An 18,402-nucleotide genomic window follows, 5' to 3' on the forward strand; every position below is an offset into this window, starting at 1 on the left:
GCATGCACAGTAAGGCGGTTGCAGAGCTCTCTCTGGGACGCGTGGCTTGGATACGCGCCGGTGACGTCATTACGCTGCGTTTTGGCGCCAGCGTTTTTTAAACCAGTGTTTTAGTTCCCCATCTTGCTGCCTGTTCTACCAGACGCTGTTTGGCTGTATATGCCCTGAGCCTGCTGCCACAACTGCAGTAAGTAATCTGCCTGCTGGGAATGTTTGGTGTGTATTACCTTTACTGATGGGTTTATTCTGCTTATGTTTTAGCTGACCCATGAGTTCTAGACGGTCTAGATCTGCTGCCAGTGGGTGAGTTGGTACCATCTGAGTGCTGTTGCACTTTTATCATGATTGGTATTTATTATGAAACCTTTTCTTTCTTTAAGGAGCCCACATCATAGGCAGAGAAGAGGATTATGGGAGGGAGAAATCTTCCAGAAAGGAATGCATTTCCTGCACTTCAATAATACCTCCCAGTCTTCTGAGCAATTCAATAATTTCATGTCATGGATGAAGGAATCCTTTAACAAGTCTATGTCTAACTTGGTTGAGAAAGTTACGGATAATGTACTTTCTAAGGTCTCTACTAATCAACCATCCACTTCATATGCTACAGCAGATCAAGCTGTTCACATCTCTGACAAGAGTGTCTCCTCTGATACACAAGAGGAAGTGGATTCTGATGATGAGTTGTTTAATACATCTATCATAGAGTCTTTGATTCTGGCCATGAGGAAAACCCTTAATTTGGATGTTCCTTGTGAACCTTCCTCACAATCAGACCTGATGTTTAAATCTTTTAAAAAGAAAAACAGTGTTTTTCACATTCATGATGTTGTCAAGGCCACTATTAAATCTAAGTGGGATGTCCCTGATAAAAGATTTTTTTTCTGATGAAAAAATGTATCTTTTTCCTGAGGATCAAGTTAAACAATGACCCTTCAATCACTAGGATGGCAAGAAGAACAACCCTGCCTGTGGATGAGGGGGTCTCCCTAAAGGATCCAATGGAACGACAGCAAGATTCCATGCTTAAGAAAGCCTATAGTGTCTCCGGATCCATTTGTAAACCTTGTGTGGCTATTACCTCTTTAGCAAGAGCTAATTAAATCTGGTTAAATAATGTTGTGGAAGCCTTAGAAAAGAAAGTCAGCAGGGAGGAAATTCTTAACTCTCTTCATGAGGTACAATTAGTCAATGACTTTTGTGGAGAAGCTTCCATGGATATCCTCAAGTTGGCAGCTAGAGATATGAGCCTTGTGGTGGCGGCTCGCACATCCCTATGGCTCAGACATTGGTTTGCTGATACACCATCTAAGCATAACCTTTGCTCCCTTCCCTTTAAAGGTGATCTTTTTGGTCCAAAATTGGAGAATATTATCTCTAAGGCTTCGACTGGCAAATCAGCCTTCCTACCTCAGGATAACAAAGATAGAAGAACAACTTTCAGGGGTAACAGACCTTCATTTAAAGATGTTAAAGCTTACCGCCCAGGCAGAAATTTTCAGAAGCAATTCTGGAAAACTAAGCCTCAGTCCTTTCAGGCTAAAAAAGATACCAAGCCTGATAGAAATAAATCTTTCTGAAGGTTTGCGAGCCCTTCAGTTTCCTGTGGGGGCCAGACTTTCACAGTTCAAAACTGTTTGGGCTCAAAGTACGTCAGACCTTTGGTTATCAGAGGTAATTTCATGAGGATACCAAATAGAATTCACGAAAAAAAATTCTCTTTTCACGAAACTCTTTTTTCTCGCTTTCAAAAGTCAGCAGTTCCAAAGACAAAGGAAGCTCTGCTTGCCCTCAAGTGTATTCTGAAACAACTTTTGGTAAAGAAAGTTATTATCAGAGTTCCTTCCACCCAAAGAAGGAAAGGAATTTTTCTCCTCTGTTTCTTGTATGAAAAAAGTCAGGAGAATTCAGAGCTATTTTAAATCTGAAGTTCCTAAATCAATTCATAATAACAAAGACCTTTTGTATGGAGTCAATAAAATACATCGCACAAGTTTTAAGGGCCGGCGATTGGATGGTCAAGATCAACTTGCAAGACGCCTATTTGCATATACCCATCTCAGCAAGTCACAAGAAATATCTTCAGTTTATTCCATGGGAGTTTAATACCAGTACAGAGCTCTGCCATTCGGTCTCGCATCTGCTCCAAGAGCTTTTACAAAAGTTCTAGCGAATCATTGTACGATCGGACTTTCCCATCTCCCGACCTGTCACTAACCATTCAGATCAAAGTCTTACCATTCCGACCAAATAAAGTAGTTAAAGAACAGATCAGCCGATGTTCTGCCCCTGACAGCAATTGTACGATAGACAAAAGCTAGTGACAGTCTCCCACTGAAAATCGTACAAATCGGCAATACATGCAGAGATATTACCCGCAGCCGACAGAAATTTTCAAACCTGTCCGATCAACCAAACGACCGATCTCCGCCGGACGAAAAATGTCGGGATTCTCCACACACGGTCTGAAAAATCGTACGAATCCACGATTCGTACAATCGGATCGTTGCGTCTATGGCCAGCTTTAGGGCTCTTACACAAGGCCGTTTTTGCCTGTGCTCCCCTGTGTTGCGCTTTCTTCCATTCAGCTGCAGGGGAGTGCAGGAGTAGATGCATTCAATTATTTTGAAGGGGGCTGTACTCAGGTTGGGACGCAGCATGTTGCATTTCACCTGCGTTCGGCGCATACATGCCTCTGTGTGAGTACAGCCCCCTGTCCTTATGGGTCCGTCTATGTCCAGATTAACTGCTATCCCGCTAAAACAAGTCATGGAGTTAAATCGCTGCATTCCAAATTAACCCTGTGTGACATTTATTTTTCCCACAACGTTGCCTCAATTTCTTTAAGCAAACTCCAGTGTGTGGCAAGAAAATAAGCCTACTGTGAAAAAAACAACACATGTATTAAAAACACGTTTATTTAAATATTCTAAACACCCAGGCAGTAGGAGGGGAAAAGGATACAACAGACTGTACAGTGTTAACAAAAAAAAAAAAAAAATCTACAATTTAAAAAGCTCTCCCTCTAGTCTAATGTTAAAGCAAACCCATTAAAAAGGTTACTGTGAAAATAAACATACAGAGAAAAGACTTTGCCTTTATAATAGCAGTAGTTATTATACAGTCGTTTGTACCAGGTAGAAAAGGGTCCCTGCAAAAGGCTAAACCCCAATTTCCAAGGGGGTGGGATACATATATTAGGATATCTAAGATATGGCCTTCCAGCTGTTGGGCTGCAATTCCCAGGATCCTTCTGACAGCTGAAAAGGTATTACAGTTTAAAAGCTTCAGGATGGACATGTTCAAAATATCCAATATACCCTATAATTTTAACACGATGAATAAAGTCTTTGTATCACATCATACAATCTCCCACTGAGACCCTACCCTACAAATAAATGGCTCTGTGAAAATAAACAGATTCATGAAATGTTGCACCACCTATACAAGCACTGGACAACTGGGGGAGATTTCGGAGCCAAACACTGTCCAAAGCATTTCTATGGCCACCCAGCCTTTTTCCGGGACATTACATAGTCTTTTTGTATGACAGCATCATGTTAGTATAACCCATGAACATTCTCCATGCTGAAAAAGTGGCACACTACTTGTAATAAGATGGCCAACGCATGATGCCCAATCCCTATGTCCCTGTACTGTACTGCTGCATCTCCCCTGCTTCTATAGCCAGCAGATAGAGGGTATACTTTGTAATGGAAGACACTCACTCCAGGCACAGCACCATATTATTCATGACATAAAAGTGGAGTCTATTCGTTGTGACCAATTAAAAAAAAAAAAAGTATTTGAGAAAAAAAAAAAAAAAATTGCCAAGACACATTGCAGCGTAAATGACAGACGCAAAGAAGAGTTTCTTTAAAGCTATAGTCCATCCCAATGAAGGCTGGCAGTGTCTCACTACTGATTAGCCCACCGGCAACATTTTAATATGATCATTAAATCAACATCCGGTAAATATGCTCTCAAGTGACATGAAACAATAAAAACCTCTCACATCTTTTATAAAGCTAAAACTATTTGTCGTAGAGGAATCCACATTGTTGCTTTGCTCGCTGTATATTTGGTGGTTGTGCAAGAAAAATTTATTTCACGCACATGTATGTATAAATGTACATATGTAAGTATCCCTAATGTGTCTCGCAGTGTAGCTACCATACAGCCTTTATAGTGAAGGCACAGGCAGATTAGGGTGGGTGCTTCTATTTAGCAAGTTATGGTATGTAGAGTCAATCAGAGGGCCTTAAAAGTTGAAGGTTACCTTAAAGCTGACTTTAGTATGATATAGGTCACAGGTCCTCCATTTATACACCAAGGTCTAACGATCTTAGTGTAATAATCCAGCCCTTACTTTATATTGCTAGTTTATACACATTGGTCTGTATACACATTGGTCATGTAGACAACTGGCAACTGATCTGTTTTTTTTAGGTCTATGTTAAATGTATTATAGTTATTTCTCTTACATCTCACTAGTTCAACGGTAATCTAGTTGCTAGAGACCCAGAATCCTTGCAACCAGGTAGTGGTTTGAATGACGTACTGAAGAATGAACATCTAAACAAAAAGATAAATAATATTTTAGAAAAATCTCATCTCACAATCAGAGGCTTAAAAACACACATTTTTTTCACCTCCCTGACTAAAAACCCTAAGAAACAAACAAAAAAAAAAATTGATACCACTGTCAATGCCATACTAAACCCCATACAACAAGTTTATTGCAAGGTGAAATTGCCATGTTAGTGGACTGCAGGTCTCCTGCTCTAAAAATTTTTTTGAAAAAAAATACTAATTTATTCATTCTAAGCATTGTATGAAAAACGGTTACTACTGGATGTGGAAATATTTCAGTGTGCCGTGAGATAACACAATATAAATAAGGACAACAACTCAATGAACGTCACTACCCTGTTTCAGAGGATTCAGCGCGTTTCCTGCCCTGCTAATATTTAACACAATTTCAAAACAAATAAAGGAGAAGAAACCATCTTCAAACGAAATAGAATCTGAAGGGAACTGAAGGACCTTATTCTAAATAGAGAAAATCAAATTACCAGATGGTAAAATAAAAAAAATAAAAACTATTGGTCCCATTAAAACAATCATGAGATCATTATAATATATATATAAATCAAATGATATAAAGAGATTTACATTGTAATTAGGGATTTTCAGTCAAAAATTTTCTAAAAATGATACTTAGAAAACGGATATGGTTTCAGCAATAAAAATAAAAGAGACAGCGGTCACCAAGGCCCAGGAATAATACATCTGCTCCACTAGAGGGCCACATTTATTACTCTTGGAACTGTGCATAAAGGTCCAAGACTCAGTCTTTTTTTTATGGTAACAAGCAGTTAAAATTCTTATTCTGCCTTTGAATAAGAATAAGCAAATGTGTTAAAGAGGACAGAGACACTCTGTAAAGGAGTCACTCCTCTTCAATATATTTTTGTGGTGTTACAAAAACACCAGAGCTTATCATAATTCTGTCCTGAGTGGAATAAGAAATGTTGGGTCTCAAAGCTACAGGATGATGCATACAAATTACCAGACTACAACATAAAATCTGTCTCCCCAATTTTAGACTGGCACCCTTGGCACATCCTTTTGTGTCTCAGAAGTCTGTCAGTCCGTGAGAAGGCCTATTAAAAGACAAAAAAAAAAAAGGACAATGTCATTCAATTTAAAAAGGTGACCTCCCAATAACTTGCCATACCATTGTATTTGTGATCAACAATGTGGCAAAGATAATGGAAATACTGTGCGGATAGGAAAATGTCACCAATAATTTTTTGGTCGGTCTCTTTATTTCGCCTTGGGCTTAAAGGAGAAGGAAAGCTGCCGAAGCAGTTTATTGCCAATAGATTTGCCAAAATAGTGCAAGCTATAACACTATATTTATTCTGCATAATGCTTTACCATACCTGAGTCAACAGCTTTAGAAGCTCTCTCTGTTTGTTTAGGATAGCAGCTGCCATATTAGCTTGTTGTAAAATTAACTTCCTGCCTGAGTGTCTCACTGCTCACTCATAGCTCTGAATACAGGAGGGAGGAGGGGAAAGGGAGGGGGAGAGGAGCAAACTGAGCATGCTCTGGCCCTAGCCCTGAAGGTTTATACTGAAAACAGGAAGTCTGATACAGACGCCCATGTGTACACAATAGAAGGAAAGAAAAGCTGTTTATTTTGACAGAGAATTACTTTGGTTTACTTGTATATTTATATAGATATTTCTTATAAAGCTTACTTAATTTTAGCCTTTCCTTCTCCTTTAATTGGTACTGCTCCATTTACAGATTACCTAAAGGAGTATTGGAATTATGAGTGGCCAACAAGACATGGTAGGCTGTATCTTTTCTTAAAATGAAAATGAAATCATAGGTGCAAAGTCACTCTAGAGTAATCAAGAGGCAGGCAGCAGTTAGAAAAAAAAACAATCTTGCATTTGGTTGCCATGCATTTAATGCAAATTGAGCATTCTAACAAATACTCTACGTACATAGACGTTTGACCTGTTGGAGTTGCATCTCTTTATAGCAACTAATTAGCAAGACAATTTTATGGAGTATGAGGTGCATCAGATGCAGGAAAAAGGAAACACTTGACTGGTAAATGTTTCATTTAGAAAGCAGAAGATTAAATAATTATAACAATATATGAATTACCTGCTGGCATCGCTCACACTGGTACGGCTTTTCCCCACTATGAACTCGTTTGTGTCTGTCCAGGTGATACTTCTGAATGAACTTCATTTCACACATGTCACATTCATATGGCCTCTCACCTGTGACAAAAGGATGTAGAAAGAATCTCATACCTGGACACGATTATTGACGCAGCATGTGACGCTAGGCTCTCTGCTCACCTGTATGAATATATTGGTGTCTTTTGAGGTGGTAGCTACTCCTAAAGGCCCCGTAACAGTGCTCACAGATATAACTTCTGTGCATATTGAATGAATATGAAGCATTCTCATCGGTAAGAAATGCCTGAAAAACAGACTCCGTGTCACAAACACAACATAGAGTCAGAATACCTTTACTGTCTTCTGATAATATGTCTCATACCTTCTTATGGCTTTTACTTGCTTGAGTAGCCAATGAGTTCTGGCTTGGATCAAGAAAACTGTTTCCAGTATCTTTCTGCTGAGCCTAAAACAGAACAGAACATATAGCTTATAGTAGAACGGATAGCACTTAGGTGTTTGCCCTGATCATATGATTTTTCTGTTGCATAGCAAATACTAATGACCGGCATTACTTCGTCCTTTAATTCCCTTCATGTAGTACTGAGAATCAACAACTGTTTAAAGGTGAAGTTAAACATAGCATTAAATACCTATATATAATACCCAAGAGCCATGAGTAGCAAGTAAATTGAATCATTGTATAGGTCACTGATAGGTCACATTAGTCTATTAAACCTGGGTATATTGCATAAACAAAAAGCATACTATTCCAATCAGCAGTCACTATTTTAAACCATATATATGTACATCAGAAATGCGCGGAATTCATAATTTTTGGATTCAGACAAACATTGAATCTTCCAAAGATTTGCACAAATACTTCTGTTTGCATATAATCCAGTAATGCTACTTCTAAAAAAAAAAAAATATGCTGCTTTAAATGGGACAAACAGGGAAGATGAAACCATTCCATGTTTGGTCCTTGCAACGTTGGATTAAGAGTATACACCCCCCTGCCAAAACCCTTTGTTGTGATTGTTTTGTCATCAGTAGGGATGCACCAAATCCAGGATTCAGCCTTTTTCAGCAGGATTCAGATTCGGCCGTATCCTTCTGCCCAGCCGAACCGAGGGAGGGAAATCGCGTGACTTTTTGTCACAAAACAAAGAAGCAAAAAATGTTTTCCTCGTCTCACCCCTAATTTGCAAATTTGCGAATGATTCAACGAATCTAAAATAGTGGGTTTGGTGCATCCCTAGTGATCAGGAGTCCAGTATGGGGGGGGGGATTATCCATGCACTAGTAATCTATTATTTTCCCTTGCAGAAAAAGAAACATGGAGTAGCTTCAGTTGCCCGGTTTAGCTGAATAAATAAAAATCTATTTTTTTTGTGATTAAAACAATAGGCAAAAGTATGTTCAGCACAAGCACTAATTATTGAAATTATGTTGAACAAGGGGTTTATTGCCCCTTTAATAAGTTCCTTTACCCAAACTTTCTCTTGTGCATTATACTTACCAGATAGAAGATACATTTCCCCAACCAATAGATCTCCAGCACTATATCTAATCATATTCTAGTGCTCAAAAGTTTGGAATAACAGATATATTTCTGTTTTTTACAACATCATGCCATCCCCCATGGTCAGTGTTTGATTAATATCAATTTTATCAATTAGCAGCACAATGATCCGAAAGATACTTTTTAAACCATGTAAAATCTACTTAGGGAAGAAATAAAAAACCAGAGGAAAGCTTTGTCGGGCTGGGTGGAACAATTGCCAGATTTCATCCCTATCAAACTATTTTGGAAAGAGCTTCACTGTAAGGTTAGATAAAAAGCTCTACAAGCAAGACACTCCTATGGGAAGCTACAGAAGCTTTGAGAGCTATTGAAGGTGTGGGTTGAAAGTACCCCACATGTACAAAAACAGACAACTAGAATGCCAAAGCTGCAAACAGCTTTGAATAATCTTTGATGAACAAAACGACTGATGAATGAAACAGTAGAATGAAATACAAAGAATGTTATGATCTTGTTAATGTATTGACTATAATCCTCAATCATCTTAAAGGAAAATTATACCCCCCGAACAATGTACGCAGGCCCGGACTGGCAATCTGTGGATTCTGGCAAATGCCAGAGGGGCTGCTGTAAGTTGCCATAGACAGTCACTATATTTTGTGCTGTTGGGAGTCTGTTTGGGCTGCTGTGTGGCCTGTTTGGACCTCTGTGAACTTGAAATTCCAGGGCCTATTTTGAATCTCAGTCCTGGCCTGAATGTAGGTATCTATAAAAAGATTTTGAATAAAACAGCTAATATGTAAAGCCCTGCTTCATGTAAATAAACCATTATCATAATAATATAATTTTTTAGTAGTATACTGTATGCCATTGGGTAATCATAAATAGAAATTTGCCATTTTAAAAAATAAGGGCTGCCCCCGGGATCATAGGATTCACGGTGCACACAAACAAACAAACCATACATGTTAGGTCACGTGAGCCAATTAATATATATTAGTTTGGTAAGATTCTTTAATATGCCACTTGATAAGATATAAACTGTTGCTTAAATATTCATTTTGGGGGTAAAGTTTTCCTTTAATGCTTCCTTGTGAATAAATCTAATTTTACACCATTGAGGCCTAAAAGCAGTGAAACTGGCCTACAGGAGGGGAATTAAGCATGCAAATTAGATGTATGATACCAATCGTTAATAATCTGAGCTGCACAGTGTAACATTTCTCAAGACTGGTCACATACCGGCTTTTGCTCTTCTGAAATGTCAGCCACATCGTCCTCGTCATCATCTTCATGCTTCATTGTTCGGGATAGTGCACTTAGCATTCCCAGTGTCTTGCTAGTTTCTCTATCCAGCAACCCCAGCCCAGAAATATTCTGGCAGCGCGCAAGGCGATTCTGCATAAGAGTAAACCCATTTTATGGTCCTATAAAAGGCTTCCATCATGCTAGAAGAGTAAGAATATCTAAAACTGCAACTAAAAGGGTTCAGAGATGTGCAGATCTGGGCAGGCAATTTTGAAAATGGAGCCCAAGTCTTAGGACATGCGAGGAACCTCAGCATCAACCTATCATCCTACAAGACATCTGTCTGCTCAAACTGAAAATGTCATCTACTCACACCCTTTCCTACTGAACAGTTGAGGAGAGGGACCACAATTTAGATATGTACTGAATTTGATGGTTAAATTCATACAATATCCACTGGATACACAAGAGGCTCTTGTTTCTCTGGGATCTTGCAATGCAATGTATATCGCAAAAGCAAGTTTTATTCCCCAAAAGATTATGGGTTAAGGAACCTTCATGTATATATAGCTACTGTACATACACGTATATAGCCAACAAGTCTGCAAGCTAAAATACAAGACAATAGTATAAACATAGACACCATTTCTCTTAAGACTGCCTAGCCACAGTCATATCACTTCCCACTCATTTTATTCTGCTGAAATCCTCCTACAAGCTAGTAATACGTCTCACAGGGGAGTGCGGAGAAGGGATGCACAGTCCAGATTTATTGAATACAGCCACACACTGAATACTTATACCCAAAAACAATCCTCTGAATACTTAAAGGGATACTGTCATTGGAAAAAATGTTGTTCTCAAAGGAGCAAACAGATTTTTTTTATATTCAATTTTGAAATCTGACATGTCAGTTTCCCACCTGCCCCTAGTCATGTGACGTGTGCTCTGATAAACTTCAGTCACTCTATACTGCTGTACTGTAAGTTGGAGTGATATCACCCCCCCCCCAGCAGCAGCCTAACAACAGAACAATGGGAAGGTAACCAGATAGCAGCTCCCAAACACAAGATAACAGCTCCCTGGTAGATCTAAGAACAGCACTCAATAGTAAAAGCCAAGTCCCACTGAGACTGATTCAGTTACATTAAAGGACCATTTTTCTTTTATTAAAATTCAATTCTACCCACACTAATAATAGAACTACCCTGAATAAAGTTTATTAATATTAATGCTTTTAAAAAAAAATACTTTGAAAGATTGTGTTTTATTATAACAGAGAAAAAAAGATATCTTTAAAAATTTTAATTATTTTGATAAAATGGAGTCTATGGGAGACAGGCTTTCCATAATTCAGAGCTTTCTGGATAACGGGTTTCCGGATAACAGATACCATACCTCTATAAATCCCAATGTGAGCCAACTTTATCTGGAGTGACCAGACGCTTACTTTTGGCATGTGTATGGCCGGTTACAGGCTTCAGTCTGCCTGAATGAGAGATTCAGCAAAACCTAAACCTAAAAGCTATAGGATTTAGGTGAATTTGCATGTTATCTCTCTATACTGGTATACTATTTTCCCTTACTTTGTTCTGCATATGTTTATCTTTACATATTTCAGCATCTGTTCTATCTTAGTTATCTATACATACTTTATCCCTGATTAAATATTACATCCTTAGGGTAAGGGCACACGGGCAGATTCGGGGAGATTAGTTGTCCCGGCGACAAATCGCCTCTTCTTCGGGGCCACAATCTCCCCGAACTGCCTCCGGTTATAATGAAAAATCGCCAGCAGGACGGCACTCGCGGCGCTTCGTTTTCCGAAGTCGTCTCATGAGGAAACTTTGGAGAGACTTCGAGGAGATTGCGGCCCTCGAAGAAGAGGCGATTTGTCTTCGGGGAGACTAATCTCCTCGAATATGCCCGTGTGCCCTTACACGTCCAAGCAGGGGACACAGTTAGGACATATTTTACATGGTGTTTGTACACTAGCTGAGTCAATAAACAAAGTGGGCAAAGTCATGTAAGTACAGCGTGTAAGTCAGAGACTAGAAGCATCAGGATCAGGTTAGACATTAGTATTGCAAACATTAGGACCATGTGTATTTGCATTACAGGGGTAGTAACTTTAGACTTCAACCAGGCCTTTCATGAAATGAATAACGGGCATTTATAGCAAGATAGGAAAACTTGTCTTACCTTGATTGAACTTGAACTTCGCTCACGAGCAGAGCCCTCTGGACGTTTGTTTCGACTTGTTTCTGTATGTTGCATAGCTTTTTTTCTTATTATCCCAGTTTTGATTTGTAAGGTGCTGTAAAGAACAGCAGTAGTTTGTAAATTATATATAACAATAATTAGAAGACACTATAAATTATACTTCTACTCATCCAGTTCAGCTCCATTCTAAAAAGAAATCTCTAAAACTGTGAATTTTGTTGCAATATAAATGCAGAATATGGGTTCACTATGATGCTCAAGGCTGCTCTACCAGCAAAATCAGCTACAGTCGTAACTAAAACGTCAATTTATCAAAATGGAAGTGTGTAAAAGTGTGAAACCAACTGCTCAAGAGGATACTATTATGTTAGCAGATTTTAACAGTAGGCAATTCTAAATTAATTTCCTTGTATGTTTATGTCACTCCACAAGCAGTTAAAAAAAAAAAAAAAAAACCTTATAGAAGACAATATATAAAAAATTGAAAGGCACCTAATACCCAGGGAACATATTTATATTACTAAAATGACCCTAAGTAAAGGTGGTCATACACAGGCCAATAAAAGCTGCTGGTTCAGCCCCTCCAAACCAAGTTGGCAGCTTATTTGTCCGTGCTTAGGGGCCCCTAACATTAGAAAATGTGGGCAGCATTGTACAGGTATAGGATCCCTTATACAGAAACCCGATATCCAGAAAGCTCCGAATTACAGAATGGCTGTCTCCCATAGACTCCATTTTATCCAAATAATCCAAATTTTTTAAAAATGATTTCCTTTTTCTCAATAATAATAATAATCCTATATAATAATCCTCAAGTGTCTCTGCGTCCAGTCCCTTTGTCCGTGGAATTGCGCATGTGCCCCACGGACCGTTAGTTGCTGGAATTACCTGTCCGAAGAGTGGATCTGCCGCCTGCCACCTGAAGACGATCCACCGCCGCCTGAAGAGGATCCACCGCCGGCGTCTGAAGAGAGGATCCACCGCCGGCGTCTGAAGAGAGGATCCACCGCCGGCGTCTGAAGAGAGGATCCACCGCCGGCGTCTGAAGAGAGGATCCACCGCCGCCAAAGGAGAAGAAGAAGCCACCGCTGAGGAAGAAGACGTCACTAAGGAGAAACTGCGTGAAAGGGCCCGGCGAACTTGACAGGTAAGTCCCACTGGCCACCAATGTTAACCCCCCCTGGCCACCAATGTTAACACCCCCCTGGCCACCAATGTTAACACCCCCCTGGCCACCAATGTTAAACCCCCCTGGCCACCAATGTTAAACCCCCCCAGGCCACCAATGTTAACCCCCTGGCCACCAGTGCTACAAAGGGGGCCCTGCCTACTAATGTTACCCATTCTCAAATGTTGGGTGGTATGTGACGACATATGTTCTAGCGCCCGTTAATTTAACAGGCTTAATGTCTAGTAATAATAATAAAACAGTAGCTTGTACTTGATACCAACTAGATACAATCAATCCTTATTGGAAGCAAAACCAGCCTATTGGGTTTATTTAATGTTTAAATGAATTTCTAGTAGACTTAAGTCATGAAGACCCAAATTACGGAAAGATCTGTTATCTGGAAAACCCCAGGTCCCGAGCATTCTGGATAACAGGTCCCATACCTGTAATACTTTCCATACAGGTCTGTGTAGGCCCCATTATGATCTGATAGTTTGCCTAGTGAACAAGTGATCTGATTTGACCCACAGTGATGGTGGCCAGCTCTGGTAAATGTAGTAGTGTAAATGTAGAAAAACTGCTGTTGCATAGAAATGCCACCACCTTTTAAAGGTGAAATAAACATCTATGCTCAGCATTAACTCAAGGGATGAAAACATAATTCTGCCTCTTTATAGGTCCCTGGTAAGGCCTCATCTGGAATATGCAGTGCAGTTTTGGACTCCAGTCCTTAAGAGGGATATAAATGAGCTGGAGAGAGTGCAGAGACTAAGTGCAACTAAACTGGTTAGAGGGACGGAAGACAAATTATGAGGGGAGACTCAAGGTTGGGGTTGTTTTCTCTGGAAAAAAGGCGCTTGCGAGGGGACATGATTACACTTTACAAGTACATTAGAGGACATTATAGACAAATAGCAGGGGACCTTTTTACCCATAAAGTGGATCACCGTACCAGAGGCCTCCCCTTTAGACTAGAAGAAAAGAACTTTCATTTGAAGCAACGTAGGGGTTCTTCACAGTCAGGACAGTGAGGTTGTGGAATGCACTGCCGGGTGATGTTCTGATGGCTGATTCAGTTAATGCCTTTAAGAATGGCTTGGATGATTTTTTGGACAGACAGAATATCAAAGGCTATTGTGATACTAAGCTCTATAGTTAGTATAGATATGGGTATATAGAATTTATGTGAAAGTAAGTATGAGGGGTGTGTGTGGATAATGGGTTTTAATTTGGAGGGGTTGAACTTGATGGACTTGATGGACTTTGTCTTTTTTCAACCCGATTTAACTATGTACCTATGAGAAAAAGAAATAGGTCAAATGTGATCTGACAATTCATTTAATAAAAAAATACACACTTTTTTTTCTTATGGATCATTGTTTTAATTTTACTTTAATGTTACTTAGAACCCCTTCCTTTTCAGCTCTATATAAACAAGCTCTTCCCTTTCTCGTGTTTCCTATTTCTCAGGCCTACACATAAAGAGGAGTTCAAAGGGTTTGTAGTAGGGATGCACCGAATTCAGGATTCGGCCTTTTTCAGCAGGATTCAGATTCGGCTGAATCCTTCTGCCCAGCCGAATCAAACCCAATTCAAATTTGCATATGCAAATTAGGGGTGGGGAGGGAAATCACTTGACTTTTTGTTACAAAACAAGGAAGTAAAAAATGTTTTCCCCTTCCCACACCTAATTTGCATTTGAAAATTAGGATTCGAATTCTGTTCGGTATTCGCCGAATCTTTCACTAAGGATTCGGCCGGATCCAAAATAGTGGATTCGGTGCATCCCTAGTTTGTATAAAATTGACTAACTACTTTCTCCTCTTCCCACAATTGCCCCGAAGAACAAACGAAGGATGACAGAGAAAGTAGTTTTGATTTCACTGTTCTTCACCAACTACCCAAGAAATAAGAAAAACCATTGATAATTCCCAATAAAAACAATAGGTAGTAATATGTAGAAAGTATGTTTAAAACAAGCTGTATTGTTTGAATACAGGTAAATACAGTCTCATTACCAAAATGACATTTTTAAAGGAATCCTATGTACAACCAAACACAGTGTTAAAGGGGAAGTAGTCTAAAATAGAATAAGACTAAAAAATGCTCTATTTTGTATACTAAACAAACATGAACTTATTGCACCACAAGCCTAATCAAACAAATGATTTATGCTTTCAAAGTTGGCCACTGGGGGTCACCATCTTGTAACTTTGTTAAACATCTTTGCAAGACCAAGACTGTGCATGTGCTCAGTGTGGTCTGGGCTGCTGTTTAGGGATCGTCATAAATTATAAAAACAGCACAAGTCAAATAATATCTGCCAGAAGCCGATACAGCAAGACTGATTAATAATCAGAATATGCAGACTGCACTGGGTCCTGTGTTGTCAAGTAATCTAATGTGGATTTATAGTTTTTGTATTGTTTAATACAAACTTTTTCCAACTCTGCAGAACTAGCGGCTGCAGCAAAATAATCCTCCTAATAGAATCCCAGTTTATCTGTTTAAATCTGGGTCCATGATCTTTTTCCCTGCAGCTGGAGTTGGAAACAGCAAAGGTGATGTAAAGGCAAAAATAAAATCCAATACAAGTCTATGCAGTCGACGACTGCTCTACAGGAAAACAAACAAAGCTGCTTTAGTTATGCATGGCTAGGAAGTAAGGCGGGAGCTCCCCCTGCTGTTCATAAGTTTCCCTGCAGAGCAGTTAGGGACCATCTGACAGTTCCTATCCACAACAATACATGAAGGGAGAATTTCACTGCATACAGTCAGGTTCCTTATAAAACAGTACACATTTTTTAATTAAAGTATATTGGAGAAATGTTTTTTCATTAGAGAAAGTAAAAATTGTATTTTATTTCTTTGCCTTTACATGCCCTTTAATAAACGGCAGAATGTCTAAGCCTCCATAAACTGTTTTCAGGTATCCTTTGCCTAGAAATATACCACATGCAATTAAGATCTACTCAATGTGCAGGGGATAAGGAAAACACACTTTGGCAAAATCCCAGCCTTAGCCTGATCATTTAACATGTTAGAAACACATAGAAGTACATTTATTAAAGGCTGAATTTCAAATTCATGTGAGTTTCTTTAAACTCTATTAAATTTAAATATACTCGAAATTTGACTGGGGGGTTATTATTTATAAAATAAATTGAATATATAAAACTCGGATGAGTTTTAATGACTCAAAAAAACGCGAATCAAATTCGACTAAACTCGATTTGATTTTATCTTCCGAAAAAAACTTGTTCGTCGGGAAGGCTACTAAGATGTCCAAATTGTGGGTTGAGCTGTCAAAATCGGGACCGTTCTGGAAAAAACGGGACAGCTGGGAAGTATGCATGTAATATGCACTTGTCAAGACGGTGCGTAGAATTTTCTGCAGCATGATGCCAAATACAAAAGGATTGCAGGACGGTCTGTCTAAATGACCTCCTGACCTGACATACATTTCCAGATGGTCAGGCAGTTTGGTCTACATCAGCCTGACCAAATCTGGACATGTATGAAGCACTCTAGAAAGTTGGCAGGGCTTATAATTGGCAATACCTTGCTATACCAAACAAACCACACACACACACCCATAGCACTGTTTATAGCTACTGCAGCACCATGATTACACAAATGAGGGGCAAAGTAAAAAATATTTGTGGAGGAATAAGTCACACACACATTACAATCTATTGTTAATAGTTATATATAATAAAGATGTAGAATTGAAGCACCAATTTTGCAGAGAAAGCAAAACTGTGGCACTCCAGTAGCAGCTAAACTCTAAACTCCAGGGATCCCCTGACAACAATGTTTAGAGGTGTCGTTCAACCAAAAAATAGGGGCTTAAAGGAACAGAAACATCAAAAAATGAAAGTTTTTTAAGTAATTCATTTATAATGTACTGTTGCCCTGCACTGGTCAAAATTGTGTGTTTGCCTCAGAAAGACCATTATAGTTTACATAAATAAGCTGCTGTGCAGCCACGGGGGCAGCCATTCAAAGCTCAGGTATACATAGCAGATAAGGTCTGCACAATACAATGGGAACTTTGCTGATATCTACTATGTTACCCAGGGGTCCCCAATCTTTTTTTTTTTTTTTTTACTTGTGAGCTACATTCAAATGTAAAAAGAGTTGGGGAGCAACATAACCATGAAAAAAGTTCCTGGGGTTGCCAAATAAGGGTTGTGATAGGATATTTGGTAGCCCCTATGTGGACTAGCAGCATTTAGGAGGCTCTGTTGGGCAAACCACTGATTTTATACAACCAAAACTTGCCTCTATTATTAAAAAAAATAAGCGCCTGCTTTGAGGCAACTGGGAGTAACATCTAAGGGGCTGGTCAGCAACATGTTGCTCGCGAGGCACTGGTTGGGATCACTGTTGTATCCTGTGCCTGTTCTTTTTTCAAACCGAATGGCTGTCCTCATGGCTACACAGCAGCTTGTTTATATGAACTATAGTAGTGTTTCTAAAGCAAGAACATCAGTTTTACCAGTGCAGGGCAACAGTACATCATATTTTAATTAATTTAAAGGAGAAACAAAACCCTTATTAAAATAAAAAAAACTCTACCCCACCCCACATAGACCCCCCCCTCCAGCCTAAGGAGTAAGTATTTTTTAATAAGGGGTTTGTTTCTCCTTTAAACACTTTCATTTTTTGGTGTTACTGTTCCTTTAAATTAATTTAGCATGTTAAACAACAGTGGAAATAGCATGAGCAGCCATGGAACAGTGAGAGACAGAGAAACCCAGGAGGAACCTGGAGACACAGAGGATGAGAGTGAAGCCAGGAAGAAGCAGACTGAGGGAACTGAGCACGTGACCAGTGGAGTGTGTTTATAAACAGTCTCCTCAGTACAGACACGGGCCCAGGTTGGTGCAGTCGGATGGAAGGGGGTCAGCAGGGTAAGATGTGATTGTCAGAGAGCTGTGCAGAAATGATAGGAAGCCTCAAACAAACAGACATATAAATATCAGGGAGGCCCAAGTTGTTTCGAGCTGCAGCCGGAGAACCCGGTGGACAGGACAATACTATAGCGCCGCGCAATATAACAATAAGCAGCCGACCAAAGGCCAACCATTACCTATATACCCCCGAAGCCCGAAAGTATATCCCAATAAGGGAGGAGCAACGCCACATTATAGAAATACCCCCCAAACTACACTTTCTCCTACACGCAGGTCCGGAACGAACCAGAATCTTCCAAGAACGTAGAACAAATAGGACTCATTAGTAACCCAGGCCTCGCTTCTTTTATGTACCTGTATAGCCGCTTTTTTTGCCTCGGATCCCACTTCTCTCGCTGCACCGGAACCTTTTCCCTTCACTTCCGGTTATTTGGGGAATATGCGCAGATCGCTTTTCGCAGACGGAAGCTGCCATCTCACTAGAGGCACGAGGACCATAACTGTGATGTGAGTGTAAGAAGTACTAGTTGTTTATTGAAAACATGACGCAAATCCATTGTGACTATACAATATAACGAAAATACTTCGAGGAAACGGTGCCACATT

General features: G+C 39.5%; 1 protein-coding gene across 5 annotated transcripts; it reads right to left on the reverse strand.

The window, feature by feature from the left end:
• Positions 1 to 2,902: 2,902 nt before the first annotated feature.
• On the reverse strand, positions 2,903 to 18,172 carry znf740.S (zinc finger protein 740 S homeolog). 5 transcript variants are annotated; one of them, XM_018248247.2, is made up of 8 exons: positions 17,973 to 18,043; positions 11,686 to 11,800; positions 9,478 to 9,633; positions 7,090 to 7,173; positions 6,888 to 7,011; positions 6,688 to 6,806; positions 5,573 to 5,666; positions 2,903 to 4,575 (listed from the first exon to the last, which is right to left on the reverse strand). In XM_018248247.2, exons 1-7 carry the CDS (start codon positions 18,026 to 18,028, stop codon positions 5,577 to 5,579), a joined length of 744 nt encoding a protein of 247 aa, XP_018103736.1. In that variant the 5' UTR covers positions 18,029 to 18,043; the 3' UTR covers positions 2,903 to 4,575; positions 5,573 to 5,576.
• Positions 18,173 to 18,402: the final 230 nt, after the last annotated feature.

Source organism: Xenopus laevis, chromosome 2S (genome assembly GCF_017654675.1).
Source record: "Xenopus laevis strain J_2021 chromosome 2S, Xenopus_laevis_v10.1, whole genome shotgun sequence".
Taxonomy (NCBI): Eukaryota; Metazoa; Chordata; class Amphibia; order Anura; family Pipidae; genus Xenopus; species Xenopus laevis.

Bases quoted from the DNA above. Each gene is read 5' to 3' on its own strand.
- znf740.S (XM_041583106.1), bottom strand. From the start codon at position 18,119: ATGAGTCCTATTTGTTCTACGTTCTTGGAAGATTCTGGTTCGTTCCGG. The intron at 7,012-7,089 runs GTATGAGACATA...TCTGTTTTTCAG, and splicing joins CAAGTAAAAGCCATAAGAAG to GCATTTCTTACCGATGAGAA. The intron at 5,667-6,687 runs GTAATTCATATA...GTCTTTTAATAG, and splicing joins AGTGTGAGCGATGCCAGCAG to GCCTTCTCACGGACTGACAG.